Raw genomic sequence first — 15,584 nt, forward strand, 5'->3', positions numbered from 1 at the left:
CAAATGCTATATCTGATCCCGTGTGTGCTAGATATATCAGTCTTCCAACCACCCTTTGATAGGATCTTTTATCTACCGTGGGTTCTTCTGGAGCACTACATAGTCCATGATTAAACACAATTGGTGTCTCTATTGGTTTACAACCCATTTTTCCCGTCTCTTTCAACAAGTCAAGTACATCTATTGAGAGATAAGAAATGTTTTCTACAAGGGTTACAACGATTCATTAATTCTATCCCATCAATTATATCATCAAGCGTAGCTTTCCAATTTCATTAAAGACCACAAGCTTGTCATAACATCCCATTATGATTCAGTTGCTATCGTATTTTAACTAAATGCTTGAGTTCAAATTTTCTTAATTGCTTTTCCTTCATTGCTAAATTTGAGACCCAAAAAGGCAATAGGAATAGCAACAGCCAAACAGAACCGTAATGTTTTAATGTTGTGAAATATTCTTGCTATCTTTGCTTGTTGTTCTTTTCCATATATGTTGAGAATTTTTTAGAGAAACCAAGTCTTTATTATTTTTTCATACATTTTGCTAGTCACAAGCCTATATATACATGCTAAATCCCAAAACAGGAAAATTATCACAAAGCATGGTATCAGAGGTGTGCGTATGTATTTTCTGCATCTGTATCAGTCATTATTGACAAAATGAAACTATATTTTATGCATGTTCTCACAGCATCATGCAAGAATGAACATTTAAAGATGCTAGTTACCATGTATGTAGAAGAATTAAACAAGTTTAAAATCTTCTCAACTACCTTAAATTACTGGATTTTGTGTGTGGAGGTTTGCAGAAACAATAGCAAGGACATTGGATTTTCAAATTTGAGCTAATTGTTGATGTCATAATGTTAAAAGTCGAGCAATTCATTGTAAAACTTGTCTCTATTCTATAAGATTTGTTACACATTTATGCACAGACTGTAATCTTAACTTAGGAAACTCATAAACTAGGAAAGTAACTAATTCTAGGGAGAGATACAATCCCTTAAAGTTAGGGATTGTAACTACTAAAAGAATATTCACATAATCCTACTTAATATTTCTAATTTAGGAATTTGTTTTCTGACACTCCCTCTCAAGCTGGGAATGGATGTCCTCCATCTTTCTGAAAATACTTCCCAAGTTGTCCCTTGGTAAGTATATCTGCAACTTGATCTCCTGTGGACACATAGGGAGTACAAATTAATCCACTGTCAAGTTTTTCCTTTATGAAATGTCTATCCACTTCAATATGTTTTATCCTGTCATGTTGAATTGGATTATGAGCAATATTGATTGCTGATTTATTATCACAGTACAACTTTATTGGTTATTCCCATTTAATCTTTAAATCCTCTAAAATAATCTTAAGCCACAACAATTCACAAATCCCAAGTGTTATTGCTCTAAACTCAACTTCTACACTAGATCTAGCCACCACATTCTGTTTTTTGCTTCTCCATGTCACTAAATTTCCTCCAAGAAATGTGCAATATCCTGAAGTTGATCTTCTATCAACCATGGACCCTGCATAGTTAGCATCAATATAGGCTTCCAAACTCAAATTTTCTCCCTTTTTAAACATAATTCCTTTGCCTGGTGTACTCTTCAAATACTGCAGGATTTAAGTTACTGCCCTTAGGTGTGATTTTTTAGGATTATGTATAACTTGGCTCACAACTCTAACTGTATAAGCAATGTCAAGTCTGGTGTGTGATAAGTAAACCAGTCTCCCTACAAGTCTCTGATATGAGCTTCTATCAACTGTTGCATCCTCTATCAAATCTCCAAGTCTGTGATTAACTTCTATTGGCGTTTCTGTTGGCCTGCATCCTAGCTTGCCAGGTTCTGTTAATAAATCTAGGGTGTCTTTCTGTTGGGATATGAAGATTCCTTGTTGTGAATGTGCCACTTCAATCCCAAGGAAGTATTTTAGCATTCCAGGATCTTTGACTTTGAATTCCTTTACCAAAGACTTCTTTAAGTCATCAATCCCTTTCAAATCATCTCTTGTAACTATGATATCATCTACATAAACCAATAAAGTAGTAACTTCCCCTAAAGAGGAATGTTTCACAAATAAAGTATGATCCCTATGACTTTGTTTGTAGCCTAGTCTCAGCATCACTTTGGTAAATCTCCCAAACCAAGCCCTCAGGGATTGCTTCAGTTCGTACAGGGCCTTCTTTAATATACACATTGCTTGCCCACTCCTTGGACCAAATCCAGGTGGGATGTCCATGTAGACTTCCTCCTCAAGATCCCCATACAAAAATGCATTCTTAATGTCATATTGCTGTAATTTCCATCCTTTATTGGCAGCTAATGACAATAAAATTCTCACAGTGTTCATCTTTACGGCAGGAGCAAATGTCTCAAGGTAGTCTATCCTATAAGTTTGAGAGTACCCTTTAGCCACTAACCTTTCTTTGGACCTCTCTAAATAACCGTCTTATTTGTATTTTAGGATAAACACCCATCTACACCCCACTATTTTCTTCCTTTCTGACAGATTCACCAAGTCCCATGTTTTTTTCTTCTCAAGTGCTTTCATCTTAGCTTGCACGGCATTCTTCTAATTCTCATTTTCTAATGATTCGAACACATTTTTAGGAATGAAAATGGTATTTAGGCTAGTAATGAAGGCCTTGTGATTGCTAGATAGGTTCTTGTAGGACATAAATAGGTAATGAGGGTTTTTTGTGGTGCAAGTTCTTTTTCCTTTCCTAATGGAAATAGGAAAAACAAAATCTATGTGATCAGAAACAAAATCAGATTTTTTAGTGGCATTTAGATCAGAGATAGATTCGAAATTATCTTGTTTTGTATATGAAAGGAAGGAGATAATTGAACGTGCCTTCTTCCTCGAGTAGACCAGCAGAGGACGAGTAGTGTCCTGAGGTTTTTGATTAGGGCTGTTAGGATCAGATTGTAAGGTGGTAGGTTGGTCAAAAATAGGTTGTTGGTCAAAACCAGCTTGTTGGTCAAAACCAACTTGTTGGACAGTTTGGATAGGCTGATAGACAGAATTAAGTTGCTGGGCTGGTGTAGAAAAGTCAATGAGAGGCCGAAGTAGGAAATAATCCCTGTCCTTATCTTCCCTGAATGAAATCTCCCCCTGAAGATAAGGGCGAGTAAAATAGCTTTCATTTTCTACAAAAGTAACATCAGCCGAAACAAAGTGTTTCCTTATTAGTGGATGATAGCACTTATACCCCTTTTGAGTGGAAGAGTAACCAACAAAGATACATTTTAATGCTTTTGGATCAAGCTTGCCCTTATTATGGGAGTGTTTATGGACTAAGGCAATACAACCAAATATTTTAGGTTTAAGGTTAAGTGATGGATGAAATTTGGGAAGAAATTGGTTTGGATTTGAATAGGACTCTGAGATTCAAGGACTTTAGTGGGTAGTTTATTGATCATATAGGTGGCGGTTAACACAACTTCCCCCAATACTGTTTAGGGACATTTTTTTGAAATAAAAGGGCTCTTGTTATGGAAAGGATATGGACATTCTTTTTTTCTGTCACATCATTCTATTGAGGGGTATTCACACAAAAGGACTCGTGTATAATTTCTTTTTCTTGGAAATAAGATGATAGGCCTTAGTCTGAAATAGTCTTTAGCATTGTCTGATCGAAACCTTTTTATGTCTACCCCAAGTTGAGTCTTAATCATGGTATAAAAGGTTTTAAAGGTAGAAGTTACATTCGATTTTTGTTTTAGAAGAAATATCTATGACACTTGGGTACAATCATCTATGAATGAGACAAACCATCGGGCCCCAGTTATATTTGGAATAGTGGATGGTCCTCAAACATCACTGTGAATAAGGGTAAAAGGATTGAAGTTTTTTTATTACTTGTTGGAAAAGTTCTTTTATGTTTTGCAAGTTCACATATGTCACAATGGAATTCTTCAATATTTAAGTATTTGAACAAAAAGGGAAACATAAGTTTTATAACTTTACAGGATTGGTGACCAAGGCGGAGATGATGAAGCCTTATCTGGTCTTTATTGTTTTTAGATTCTGATAAAAGTGAAAAAGGTGGGGAGTTCAGGGAACTGACTTGTCCACCGGGGTCTTTAAGGTAATATAGGCCATTTACTTCCTTAGCACGGCCAATCATCTTCTTCGTTCCTTGTTCCTAAAAAATGCATTGAGACGAATGAAAAAGAACAATGCAGTTAGTGTCCTTGGTAATTTTCTGGATAGATAGAAGATTAGTAAACAATGAAGGACATTTTTTAGTGTAAAGGTCTTGCTTATTTTTTTTTTTTTGATAGAATAAGGCCTCATTAAAACCCCCCTTCTTATCCTCCATGTTACAAACATAACATGAAGGACATTGGAAGGAGGGAAAGAGTGCCTCTAACTTTTATTAATAGGAACAATAATATACCTCCACATCTCAACAACAACAACTTCTTACACAACAAAACAACCATAATTCTGAAAGCATAAAACACCCTAATACACTTTTAATATTAACAACCAAGACAACACCTAAACAGTTACACAACTAAAATCAGCCTATGCCAGCTTTAGCTAATTCATCAGCTTCCCAATTAGCTGCTCTCGAGATGTGCCTTGTGATAATACCCTTCCTCTCCACAGCAGAAGCTATATCCGTTACCAAGGATTGGAACAAAGTAGAACTAAGGATCGGATTATTAATCCACTTCAGAGCATTAGAAGAGTCTGATTCCAAAATAATCCTCTGTTTTGAAAAGAAATCAGTTTCAACTTCCTCAATAAGAATCAACCCTCTATTAATAGCCAAAAGCTCCGCGAGTAAAGGAGGACCTCCCCCAACCTTCTCTGAAAATGACCCAAGCACCAACCCGCTGCAATCCCTAATCAAGCCGCCTATACCACCCTTATCCCAATCTTTAACCATTGCACCATCAACGTTTACTTTTAAAAACCCTTCCGGAGGAGGACTCCACCTGGAAGAAGGAAGATTCTTCTTATGCGAATTGCCAAGTTGATCTGCAAGTTTTAAATCACCCATCAAAGAATCGAAATGAAAGTGAACATCCTTAACTGATGTTTCAAACCAAGAAACAGTTCAAATTTGTGTAATGAAGAACAACAACACTGGATCAACCTTCCCATTCTGAAAAATCACCTCATTCCTACATTTCCAAACAGACCACAATACTGCTCTTGGAATAAACTTCCATATGTGAGATCGTGGCACTAGATCATCCCAGGCCATAAAGAAATCCATCAACGAACCAGGAACCACAAAGAAAACATTTCATAATTTTAAAAACTTAGCCCACAAGACCCATACCACTTCGCAGTGAAGAAACAAATGAGCGACCGACTCATTATACTTCCTGCACATAGGGCAGACAGAGTCTTCAACCCCAGTTACTCCTCTCTTCAGCAGTTCCTCTTTCACCGCAACTCTATGGTGAGCAAGTTGCCAAACGAAAGATTCCACACGTGGTGGAGCTACTCCTTTCCAAACATATCTTTCCCAATTGCTTTCTCATTCAACATTACCCTCTCTATCAAAATAAGCATTCACACATGATTTTGCTGTAGAACAGCCCTCTCCATTTCCCAACCAAATCCAACAATCTTCCTCAACTAGGGACATAGAAGAGTTGTTCAACAGAGAAATAATTTGCAGCCACTGTTCAACCTCCCAATCTACCAAATTCCTTCTCGTTTGAATATCCCAAACCCAACTCGCATCGGAATGCAATATGAATTCTGCAACCTTACCCTCTTTATTATTCGAGAGAGCAAATAACCTTGGAAACCTATCTTTAAGAGGAACTGAACCCAACCAAACATCATGCCAAAACTTAACTGTTTCTCCATTTCCTGCTCTAACACACAAATTTCTCCTAAAACAGTCCCCAAATGCATCACATGAAAAGAAATTCTTAACAACTCCTCTCCAAATCCAAGAAGTACGAGCTGTCCAAGAATTCCGAATCATCAAAGAATTAGGATCCAAATTGTAGACACAGCACAAAACAGATTTCCACCAAAAGTTTTTCTCTACAGCAAATTTCCACACCCATTTCCCCAAAAGAGCCCTGTTTAATAACAACAGATTCGGGATCCCTAAACCCCCCAACTTCTTAGGCTTACACACCAAATCCCACTTAATCCAATGAATGTTCTTTTTCTCTGATGCTCCCCCCCATAAAAACGATGCCATGATAGAGTTTAATTTGTTGAGAACGCTACTAGGGATCCGAAAAATAGAAAGGAAGTATATTGGAAGAGAGCACAACACGGATTTGACCAAGACAGCCCTTCCAGCCAGAGATAAAGACTTGGCCTTCCAACCAGCCAAACTCTTATAAAATTTTTGAACTACCGGTTCCCACATGGAAAAGGAATTCCTCTTGGCCCCCAATGGAAGACCTAAATACTCCGATGGAAAAACTCCCTTTACACACCCTATTTCCTTTGCCCATGAAACTAACTCCTCCTCTCCCACGTTAATTCCAAAAATTATACTCTTGGACAAATTCAACTTCAAACCCACCAGCAGTTCATAAATTAGAAGCACCCTCCTAATATTCACCAAATCATGACTAGAAGCCTTACTAAAAATTATTAGGTCATCCGCGAATTGCAAATGAGATAACATGAAAGAACGATCATTAGAGCCTAATTCAAAACCCGAGAAAAGCCCCTTGTTCACTGCTTTCACCAACATTAAATGTAGCAATTCCCCTCCCAAATTAAACAACAAAGGGGATAACGAGCAGCCCTGCCTTAGACCTCTAGTAATGTTGATTTTCTCCGTAGGAGTGCCATTTACCAAGACTGAAATGGAAGCTGTTGAAACACATTTATACATCCAAGAGCTCCATCTAACTCCAAATCCCATTTTACTCATTATTTTCAACAAGATCTTCCAATCAACCGAATCAAAAGCTCTTTTGAAGTCCACCTTAAAGACAACTCCCTTCAATCCTTTTTTCCTCCAACAATCGATGCCTTCATTTGCTATAAACGCACAATCTAAAATATGTCTCCCCGGAATAAATGCGAATTGTGATGGACTAATAACATCATTAATACACAAGCTTAACCTTCTAGTTAGAACTTTTGAAAGAATTTTGTAGAAACCCCCAACAAGACTAATAGGCCTAAAGTCTTTAAGCCCCTCCGGATTGTCTCTCTTTGGAATAAGAGAGAGGAAAGAGTGGTTTGTTTCCATGTCCCATTCCTTACCCTCATAAAATTCCTTAAAAAACAGCAGCAAAACTTCCTTCAGATTTGGCCAAAACTTCTTAAAAAAGCCTAAATTCAGTCCATCAGGACCAGGTGCTTTGTTACTATCCGAATTAGCGATTACACCCCAAATTTCCTCTTCAGAGAAAGGCTTCTCTAGGGCCATACTCTGCTGTTCCGAAAGCTTTAAAAAATCCAAGTCCAGTTCTTCAACTTCCAATGTATTGTCCTGGTTTAACAACCCCTTGAAAAAGTGCACCACCGAATCTTTAATTAGTTTTGGATCTGAAATGTCTTCATTATCAACTTTGATGGATTTGATGTTATTTCTCCTCCCTCTACCTCTTGCACACTGATGGAAAAATCTGGCGTTTTTATCCCCATTCAAATTCCACTTCAATCTTGACTTTTGAAGCCAAATCAGTTCATCTTTTTTATACAAGTCCCACAGCTCTTTCTTTGCTACCACTAGGTTCTTCATAGACACCATGGAGAGACCTTGTTGCAAATTAAGTTCCATCACCTGAATTTCTTTTTCCAACCTATTTATTTTCCCAGGAATCTCAAGATAGCCCTTCCTAGACCATTTCTTCACTGCTCCCTGCATTCCTTTTAGTACACTAGAGATTGGTTGCCTATTCTCCACATCACAAAGCTTAACAAGTTCTCCTTCCATCATCTTACAAAACCCATCCTCTTCCAAGACATAATTAAACAATTTGAACGGTTTAGGGCCCCAATTCCAGCCCCTATTTTCCAGCAAGATGTTGTTATGGTCAGAAACAGACCTTTCTAGGAGTCTTTGAGAGATCATAGGAAACAAAGATAAAAATCTTTGGTCCACTAGGAATCGATCTAGCCGCTCATAAGTTGGGATATCTCTATTGTTGTACCATGTAAATCTGCCTCCAACCATAGGCAAATCCAGAAGATTAGCTTTGCTCACAAAATCTTTGAAAGCAAACATTGTAGCTAAGTTAACTGCACCTCCGATCTTCTCTTCCTGTGACATTACCACATTGAAATCTCCTCCGAGACACATTGGACAATCTATATTCTCTAAGAATGATAACAACTCCCCAAAAACGCCTCCTTTTCTGAATCAACACTAGGACCATACACATTTATGAACCAACATGCTTCTTGTGCCTCATAAATAATACCCTTAACTGCTACATATCTCCTATGGATGACCTCCTCTATAACCTTACACTCTACCTCATTCCACAAAGTAATCAAACCTCCAGCAGAACCTTCAGATGCTGAAATTACCGATGCTGTCAACAAATTACCTCCCATTTTCCTCACAACCAACGGGGTCAACACTTCCTTTTTCGATTCCTGAATGAAAAAAATTAAAGGCTTCATCTTATCAACAATCCTCCTTACAGCTCTAGCCTTTATTCTCCTACCCAAACCTCTAACATTCCAAGTCAGTAAATTCTAACTAATCATCTATATCCTATCAAAACCTTGTAAACCATCACCCCTTAATTCCCCCCATGTACTCCTCTCTCCTTAATCAATGGAATTGCTCTGTTCATAAAAGCTTTTTTTCCCCCTCTAAATGTGACCCCCAACAATTTACTAACATTCCAGCTCTCTAATGCCTCTATCCCCTCCTCCTCCTCATTGCTATATACATAATCCGAACTTGTACCTAAATAGCTCCTAGTTCCCCTCGACCTAGATCTTGAATAAACATGTTTGTATATGCCCCTTCTCAATTTACTCCCATATACAGTCTCCGAATTCCTTTTGGAGGACAGGGAAACAGATCCCACTTGCACAGAAGTTTGACCTTGCATAGCATTATTTTCTGTTATTTCGAAACAGTCACCCTTGTTTAGTCTCTCCTCCTCTTGCTCCAGCCCACTCCTGAAATTTAAAACCGGGCCCCTAATAGGCCCATTTTCGCAGTCAACTATATCATGCTCTCTAAGGACACCTCCCAAACTTTTCTCATTTTCTCTCCCTTCATTAACTTCTTCTGACTTTTCCCGCTGTGTAGAGACATCACCTACTTCTGTCACTTCTTTGCACAAGTCAAATGTATTTTCCCTTCCTATGTTTAAATTCAAACCTCCCTCAGTAGTTGTGTTTTTGCCATGTTGAGAACTTCTAACCCCATACTCAATCCTATTTTTGGTTACTGACAACTCCTGAACTGCCTCCTGCTCTTCTTGCCGAATCTGCACGTCTTCATTGCTCCACTCCGAAGAGCTTTCCTCCCATGGATTCTCTGCAGCTTCTTCTATCTCCATATCTGATAATTCTGGGAAAAATCCCTCAGCACCATCAACTTTAATTTTAATCATGAATTTTCTCCCATAGGTAGTGATGATGGTTTGTTTTGGAATGTCAAAAGGACTCTCAACCCTTAGTAGCAGCTGCGCCACTCTGCAATCCACTCTATGCGCAGTTTGATCTTGGATTTTTACAACCTTACCCCATCTGGATGCTAAGCTAGTAAAGAACAGGACCGACCAACAATTTAATGGGACACCAATTATTGAAATCGCACAATAAGCTAATGGGATACCCCCCTCCTCTACCACCGGCTCCAATATATCAAACCGGAACGTTAGAGCTTCCCATTTTTCTTCCATTGCAATTCTTCTCTCATCCACCGACTGAAACACCACCAGACACGCATTCTTTGCACATCCCCACCTTATCACCTTAACTTTGAAGCCCTCATTTCGTAAGGCTTTCTGCACAAATTCTACTTCAAAAATCTCTTTGCAAATGCCAGTAAGTGAAGATCTCAACCATAATCTCTCTTTCATTGGAATAAATACATCCAAAGATTTCTTCTCTTCCTGTGTATTCTTTTGACTGTTTACTTGATGACCTTCTGGAACTTTTTTCACCCCAACCACAATGTCTCTATAAGTTCTTCCATCATTGAACTTGTTCATTCGTTCCATTTTCTCATTCACTTGCGCTGAAGAAGCCATTCGACTGCCCTTCCACTCTCCTTTTTCTACCCTTTTTAAGCCCTCCTCAGTATTCCCTTCACGATTCTTCATCCCAGCTAACTTGTCATATTTAGCTACTGAAACAGAAATTATCATCCCATCGATCCTGACATTGTTCATTTTCTCCACCGCATTGCACAGATCCTTCTTGCTAGCAAAAGGGACAAATGCAAACGTACAATCCTTGTATTTTGGTCTGTTGTTAATAAAAGGAATAAACACCCTAATAACTTTTCCATGATAACTAAAAAGTTCCCCTAATGTTCTTCTGTTCACTCTTCTACTAAGATAATCAACGAACGCAGACCAAGTACCCCCTCCATGAACCTCTCCTTCTTTGCCTTCAGAATATCTGCTCTCACGCTCTCTCGCTCTCTCCATCTTTTTTTGTAAAGGTCTTGCTTATAACAATATCTCCTTGGCCACCAACTGTTATCATAGTATCATCTTCAACTGTTATTTTTCTATTGCTAGGAAAGGGTGTATAAGTGATAAATCTGAGCAAAGAATTGGTCATATTGTCTATAGCTCCTAAGTCAATTACCCAAGAGATTTGGGTAGGTAAATCCGAGGCCTTAGAGTCCTGAGAAGAGGATATACCTGAAAAAACTAGACTACATGTACCGATAGAGTGGGCTTTTTCTAGTGACCCTAGCAAGTTCTTCAGTTTCTCTATTTCTTCTTTGTTGAACTCAACAGGTTGTTCATGACAGTCCTCAACCAAGTGTTTGGTTTTATAAGCTCTTCCTTGTCCCCTTAATGATCTTTATTTTTCTGAAAAATTTCTACTTGCTGTTTGTGGCTTTCCATGAAGTCTCTAGCACTTCTCTTTTGTGTGACGTGGTTTCTTGCAGTCGGTGCACCATAGAGAGTCCCTATTCACTGTTTTTGATGCTTTTGGTTTATTTTATTTAGTGATCTGCTGTTCTAAACCAATTTCCGCTTGGTTACAACTTTAGTGACTAAGGTTGAACTCTCCACTTGACTGTTTTCAATCATTACTCCTCTTATTCCTTTCTCATCACGAATGATTGCAATAGCTTCATTTAGTGAGGGCAGTTCTTCCTTTCCAAGAATCTGGACTCTCATTACATGGAATTCAATTTTTAGTCTAGCAAGAAAATCATAAATTCTATCTTTTTCAACAAACCTCTTTAGGGTTGCTGCATCGTCACTGCACCTCATTTGGATACGCTGGTAGTGATCCGTCTCCTGCCAAAGATTTTGTAGTAGATTAGAGTACTCAGTGATTGATCTGTTTCCCTGCTTGGTGGAAGAAATCTTGCTCTTGATTTCATAAATCTGGGCAGCATCTTTAACCTTTGAGTAAGTTTGTTTTACAGCCTCCAATATCTCTTGGGCAGTGTTGAGAAACATGCAAGTTTCACTGATCTCTGGCATCATTGAATTCCATAACCAAGACATGACTAATGAATTCTTTTCATTCCCAAGAATCAAACCTAGGACCTCCCTCCTTAGGTCCAGTTCCAAGAAGATGACTTAACTTACCTCTAGCTTTTAGGAATGTACAAACTAGCTGAGACCATTTAAGGTAGTTTTTTCCGTTCAACTTATAGGCAGCTTGTATATTTTGCAAATCACCCATCGGGTTAAAATAACTCTCTTCATTCATTGTGCCTTCTTGAACAGTTTCAGAACTGCTGGTATCGACCACCTCAACCATGTTTTTATTGGGCTAACAATACACACTTAAGGGATGGGTTTAGGGAGAAGAAGAGGTTGCTTAAAAAGAGATTTACAAGACCCAAAAATAAGCTTAAAACAGCTATGATACCATGTTAAAAGTTGAGTAATTCACTGTAAAACTTGTCTCTATTTTGTAGGATTTGTTACACGTTTATACACTGTCTGTAATCTTAACTTAGGAAACTCTTAAGCTAGGAAAGTAACTAATTCTAGGGAGAGATACAATCCCTTAAAGTTAGGGATTGTAACTACTAAAACAATATTCACATAATCCTACATAATATTTCTAATTTAGGAATTTGTTTTCTGACATATATTGAACTTGCTTGAACACATTTAAAGAAGTTGCTTTTTACCTTATTTCTTTCCCTAAATCATATGTGAAAAATTTTGAGGGTGATTTTTATGTGATTTGCTGATAGATACTGCCACTAGTTGAACCGACGAAGATAATCATGGATTTGCATGTGGATAATTATCAGTGGCATGAATTCTTTTCAGAGGGTATGGCCTTCATCAATTCTTACCCTTCCCTCTTTCTGCATATACTATTCTTTACCTTGTTTTAATTTTTTTTCTTTATGTGGCCATGGCCTGTACTAAGTTATGCTTCATCTTCTGTAGTCAAAACTCACAACATTGGAGTTGTCATTGCAATTTGGTCTCCAATTGTCCTGGTAATTTAGCATGTAGAAAGTTTTGGGAATGAAAGAAATTATACCGTTGTGGGTACTTAAAATCATTAAATAGTTTGTGTATATTTAGTAACTAGTTTTTGTTTTATTTCCCTATAGGTATATTTTATGGATGCTCAAATATGGTATGCTATATTTTCTACTCTTTTTGGTGGGATTCATGGTGCTTTCAGCCATTTGGGCGAGGTTAGTGGCCAACTTGTTCTTATACCTTCAAGACACATTTCTCAAAGAAAAATATTAGTTTCCCTATGAAATCTATGTAATTTTTGTGAAAACAAAATTACTTATGTATCTCTGGTGGTTAGACAATCGTGATTGTCTTTTAATGTTTTCTCCCCTTAAATTGCTATTTTCAGATAAGGACATTGGGGATGTTGCGGTCTAGATTTGAATCTGTTCCTAGAGCCTTTTGTCGTCGTCTTGTTCCATCATCAAATCATCATAACAGAAAAAGGCCTCTGGTAGTGCTCAAGTGATGCTGCAGTGTTTATGTGGTTGCTCTTAATTGTCTTAATCATCAGCGTATCAAAGTTGAATTATGGTTCCTTTTAGAAGGCAATATCAGGATAGAGTGGTGGAGCCTGTACTTCCTTTTGTTGTTTCTTTGCTAAAAGTGATCATTTCAACATGACAGGACGAGGCAACAGAAAGAAAGAATATTGCAAGTTTTTCTCTGGTTTGGAATAAGTTCATACTTTCTATGAGGATGCAGGATCTGATCAGCAATAGGTTGGGGAATTCCTCTCTAAATTGTCTGTCAATGAAATTTATTAAATCTTAAATGCAATATATACAGAAATCTGATATTTTCTTTTGACGTTATTGTCCAGGGATAGAGATTTGCTACTTGTACCATCTTCATCAAGTGATGTCTCTGTTGTCCAGTGGCCCCCTTTCTTGCTTGCTAGCAAGGTTGATAGCTGTAGCAGTTTTCTATTTTAATTTGAAGCTCTATGCAAGATCCTGTATCGTACTTAGTGTCTGGTTTATAACACTTGACAGATTCCTATTGCATTGGACATGGCAAAAGATTTTAAAAAGAAGAATGACGCAGACTTGTTTAAGAAGATAGCAGCTGATGATTATATGCACTCAGCAGTCATAGAATGTTATGAAACTCTCAGAGATATAATATATAACCTTCTGGAAGATGAAGCGGACAGGATGTAAGGCTGAAGCAGCCATATTATGAACTTGAACTACTTCTTAACGTGATCTTAAATCGTTTCGTGGCTTGTTTAGCAATGAAAATATCCCCTTTTTCTCTATTAAAATGTCTAAGAATTTCTCCTCTTTACTTCTAGGATTGTTAGAGAAATTTGTTATGAAGTCGACATTAGCACACAACAGGGGAGATTTTTGACAGACTTTCGGATGAGTGGGCTGCCTGCACTCAGCAATAGGTTAGACAAGTTTCTAGGGATCCTGGTAAGATTCTTTCTTTACATTTTCTTAACTTCTCTAGGTATATAGAGCTCATTCATGATATGGTATTTTCTGATTGCTAAAGTCTCTCTCTCTCTCTATGTTGGCAGCTTTCCGAAATGGAAGATGCTGATACATTCAGATCTCAGATAATCAATGTACTGCAGGATATCATGGAGATTATTACACAGGATGTTATGCTCAATGGCAGTGAGTAAGTTCCGGAAAATAAAAACCTTTTGGGATTTGATGTTGGGAAAGAATAACTTACAAGTTTTTCTTTGTAGAATCATTGGAAGAGCTCACCGTCATGCTGGAAGTGCTCAAAATGATAGGAAAGAGCAGAGATTTGAAAAGATAAATATTAGCCTTATCCAACAGAAGATGTGGAGGGAGAAGGTATATTTGAGATGGACTCGTATTGGTCATTTATCATGTAACTATTTTTTTTATAAAAATAGGAGGCCTCGTTAAAAACTCCTTCATACCCATCAAGCTACGAAGATAGTTTAACGGACATTAGGAGGAAAAGAGTACCTCAAAATTTTATTCCTTAAATACCAAGTACATCAAGAGTTCATTACAGCCAGACAAAACCAAAATACAACCTCAAAAATGACCAACAATCTGCTGACATCTCATCAAAAACCATATCCCTAACTTATCAAGACTTGCCCCACCTTACAAAACAACCAGATATCCTATACACAGCAAAACAGTAGGCTGAATTAGAAACAGTTACCCAATTTCCGACTTTGCAAGCTCGTCAGCCTCCCAATTGCAACATCTCTGAATATGCCTTACAATTATATTTTTATGCACCACCACTGCACAAATTTCCTTGACCAAAGATTCAAACAAAGCTGGACAAGAACCAGGATTTTTGACCCACTCCAAGGCCTTCAAACAGTCCGATTCCAAAATCAGTCTTCCTTTAGATCCCCGCTCCTCAAAGAAAAAAAACGTAATCCTGAAAAAAAAATCATGTAACTATTTTCCACTGTTTTGAAAACCGGACCGGCCGGTTCAACCGGGAATTGCTGTCTAGTCCGGTTCAATCTACACTGGTTGAACCGCTATTAGTGAACCGGTCGGAACCGCTGAATCGTTCGAACCGGACCAGCTGAAAACCGGAAAAAACCGAGAAAAACCGCCAATTTTGTTTTTTTTTTAAAAAAAATTAAACCAAACGACATCGTTTGTTAAACGAGCCAAGTCGAACTCGAGTATTGCTGAGCTCGACTCGAACTTGAAAACTTTAAAAGTAAGCTCAACTCGACTCAAACTCACGAGCTAAAAACTATCAAGTTCAACTCGAACTCGAAATATAATATTAAAAATTGAACTCAAAAAGGCTTGAACTAAAAAAAAAAATTAGAAGCTCGATTGAAGCCTAAAATTCGAGCTTGATTGAAGTGAAAGAATAGTTCACTCAATGCTCACCAAAAGGCTCCATGATTTTGAATGTCAAATTACCTCTATTATTTATAGAAGTTAGTTGGGATGCTCTTCTATGTTTCTTAGCCATGTGGGATTGTTTTGTTATCATATTTTTACTCT

General features: G+C 37.8%; 1 protein-coding gene across 1 annotated transcript in view; it reads left to right on the top strand.

Annotated features, from left to right (window-relative positions):
- LOC120187882 (callose synthase 7-like) overlaps positions 1 to 15,584 on the top strand; it is a 41,804-nt gene that overhangs the window by 18,431 nt on the left and 7,789 nt on the right. The window contains 10 exon segments of the mRNA XM_039191482.1: positions 12,324 to 12,405; positions 12,526 to 12,578; positions 12,696 to 12,782; positions 12,956 to 13,060; positions 13,234 to 13,328; positions 13,430 to 13,511; positions 13,602 to 13,765; positions 13,904 to 14,027; positions 14,135 to 14,238; positions 14,312 to 14,423. Coding sequence (XP_039047413.1) covers positions 12,324 to 12,405; positions 12,526 to 12,578; positions 12,696 to 12,782; positions 12,956 to 13,060; positions 13,234 to 13,328; positions 13,430 to 13,511; positions 13,602 to 13,765; positions 13,904 to 14,027; positions 14,135 to 14,238; positions 14,312 to 14,423 — 1,008 coding nt within the window.

This window comes from Hibiscus syriacus, unplaced genomic scaffold (assembly GCF_006381635.1).
Source record: "Hibiscus syriacus cultivar Baekdansim isolate YM2019G1 unplaced genomic scaffold, ASM638163v2 tig00113726_pilon, whole genome shotgun sequence".
NCBI lineage: Eukaryota > Viridiplantae > Streptophyta > Magnoliopsida > Malvales > Malvaceae > Hibiscus > Hibiscus syriacus.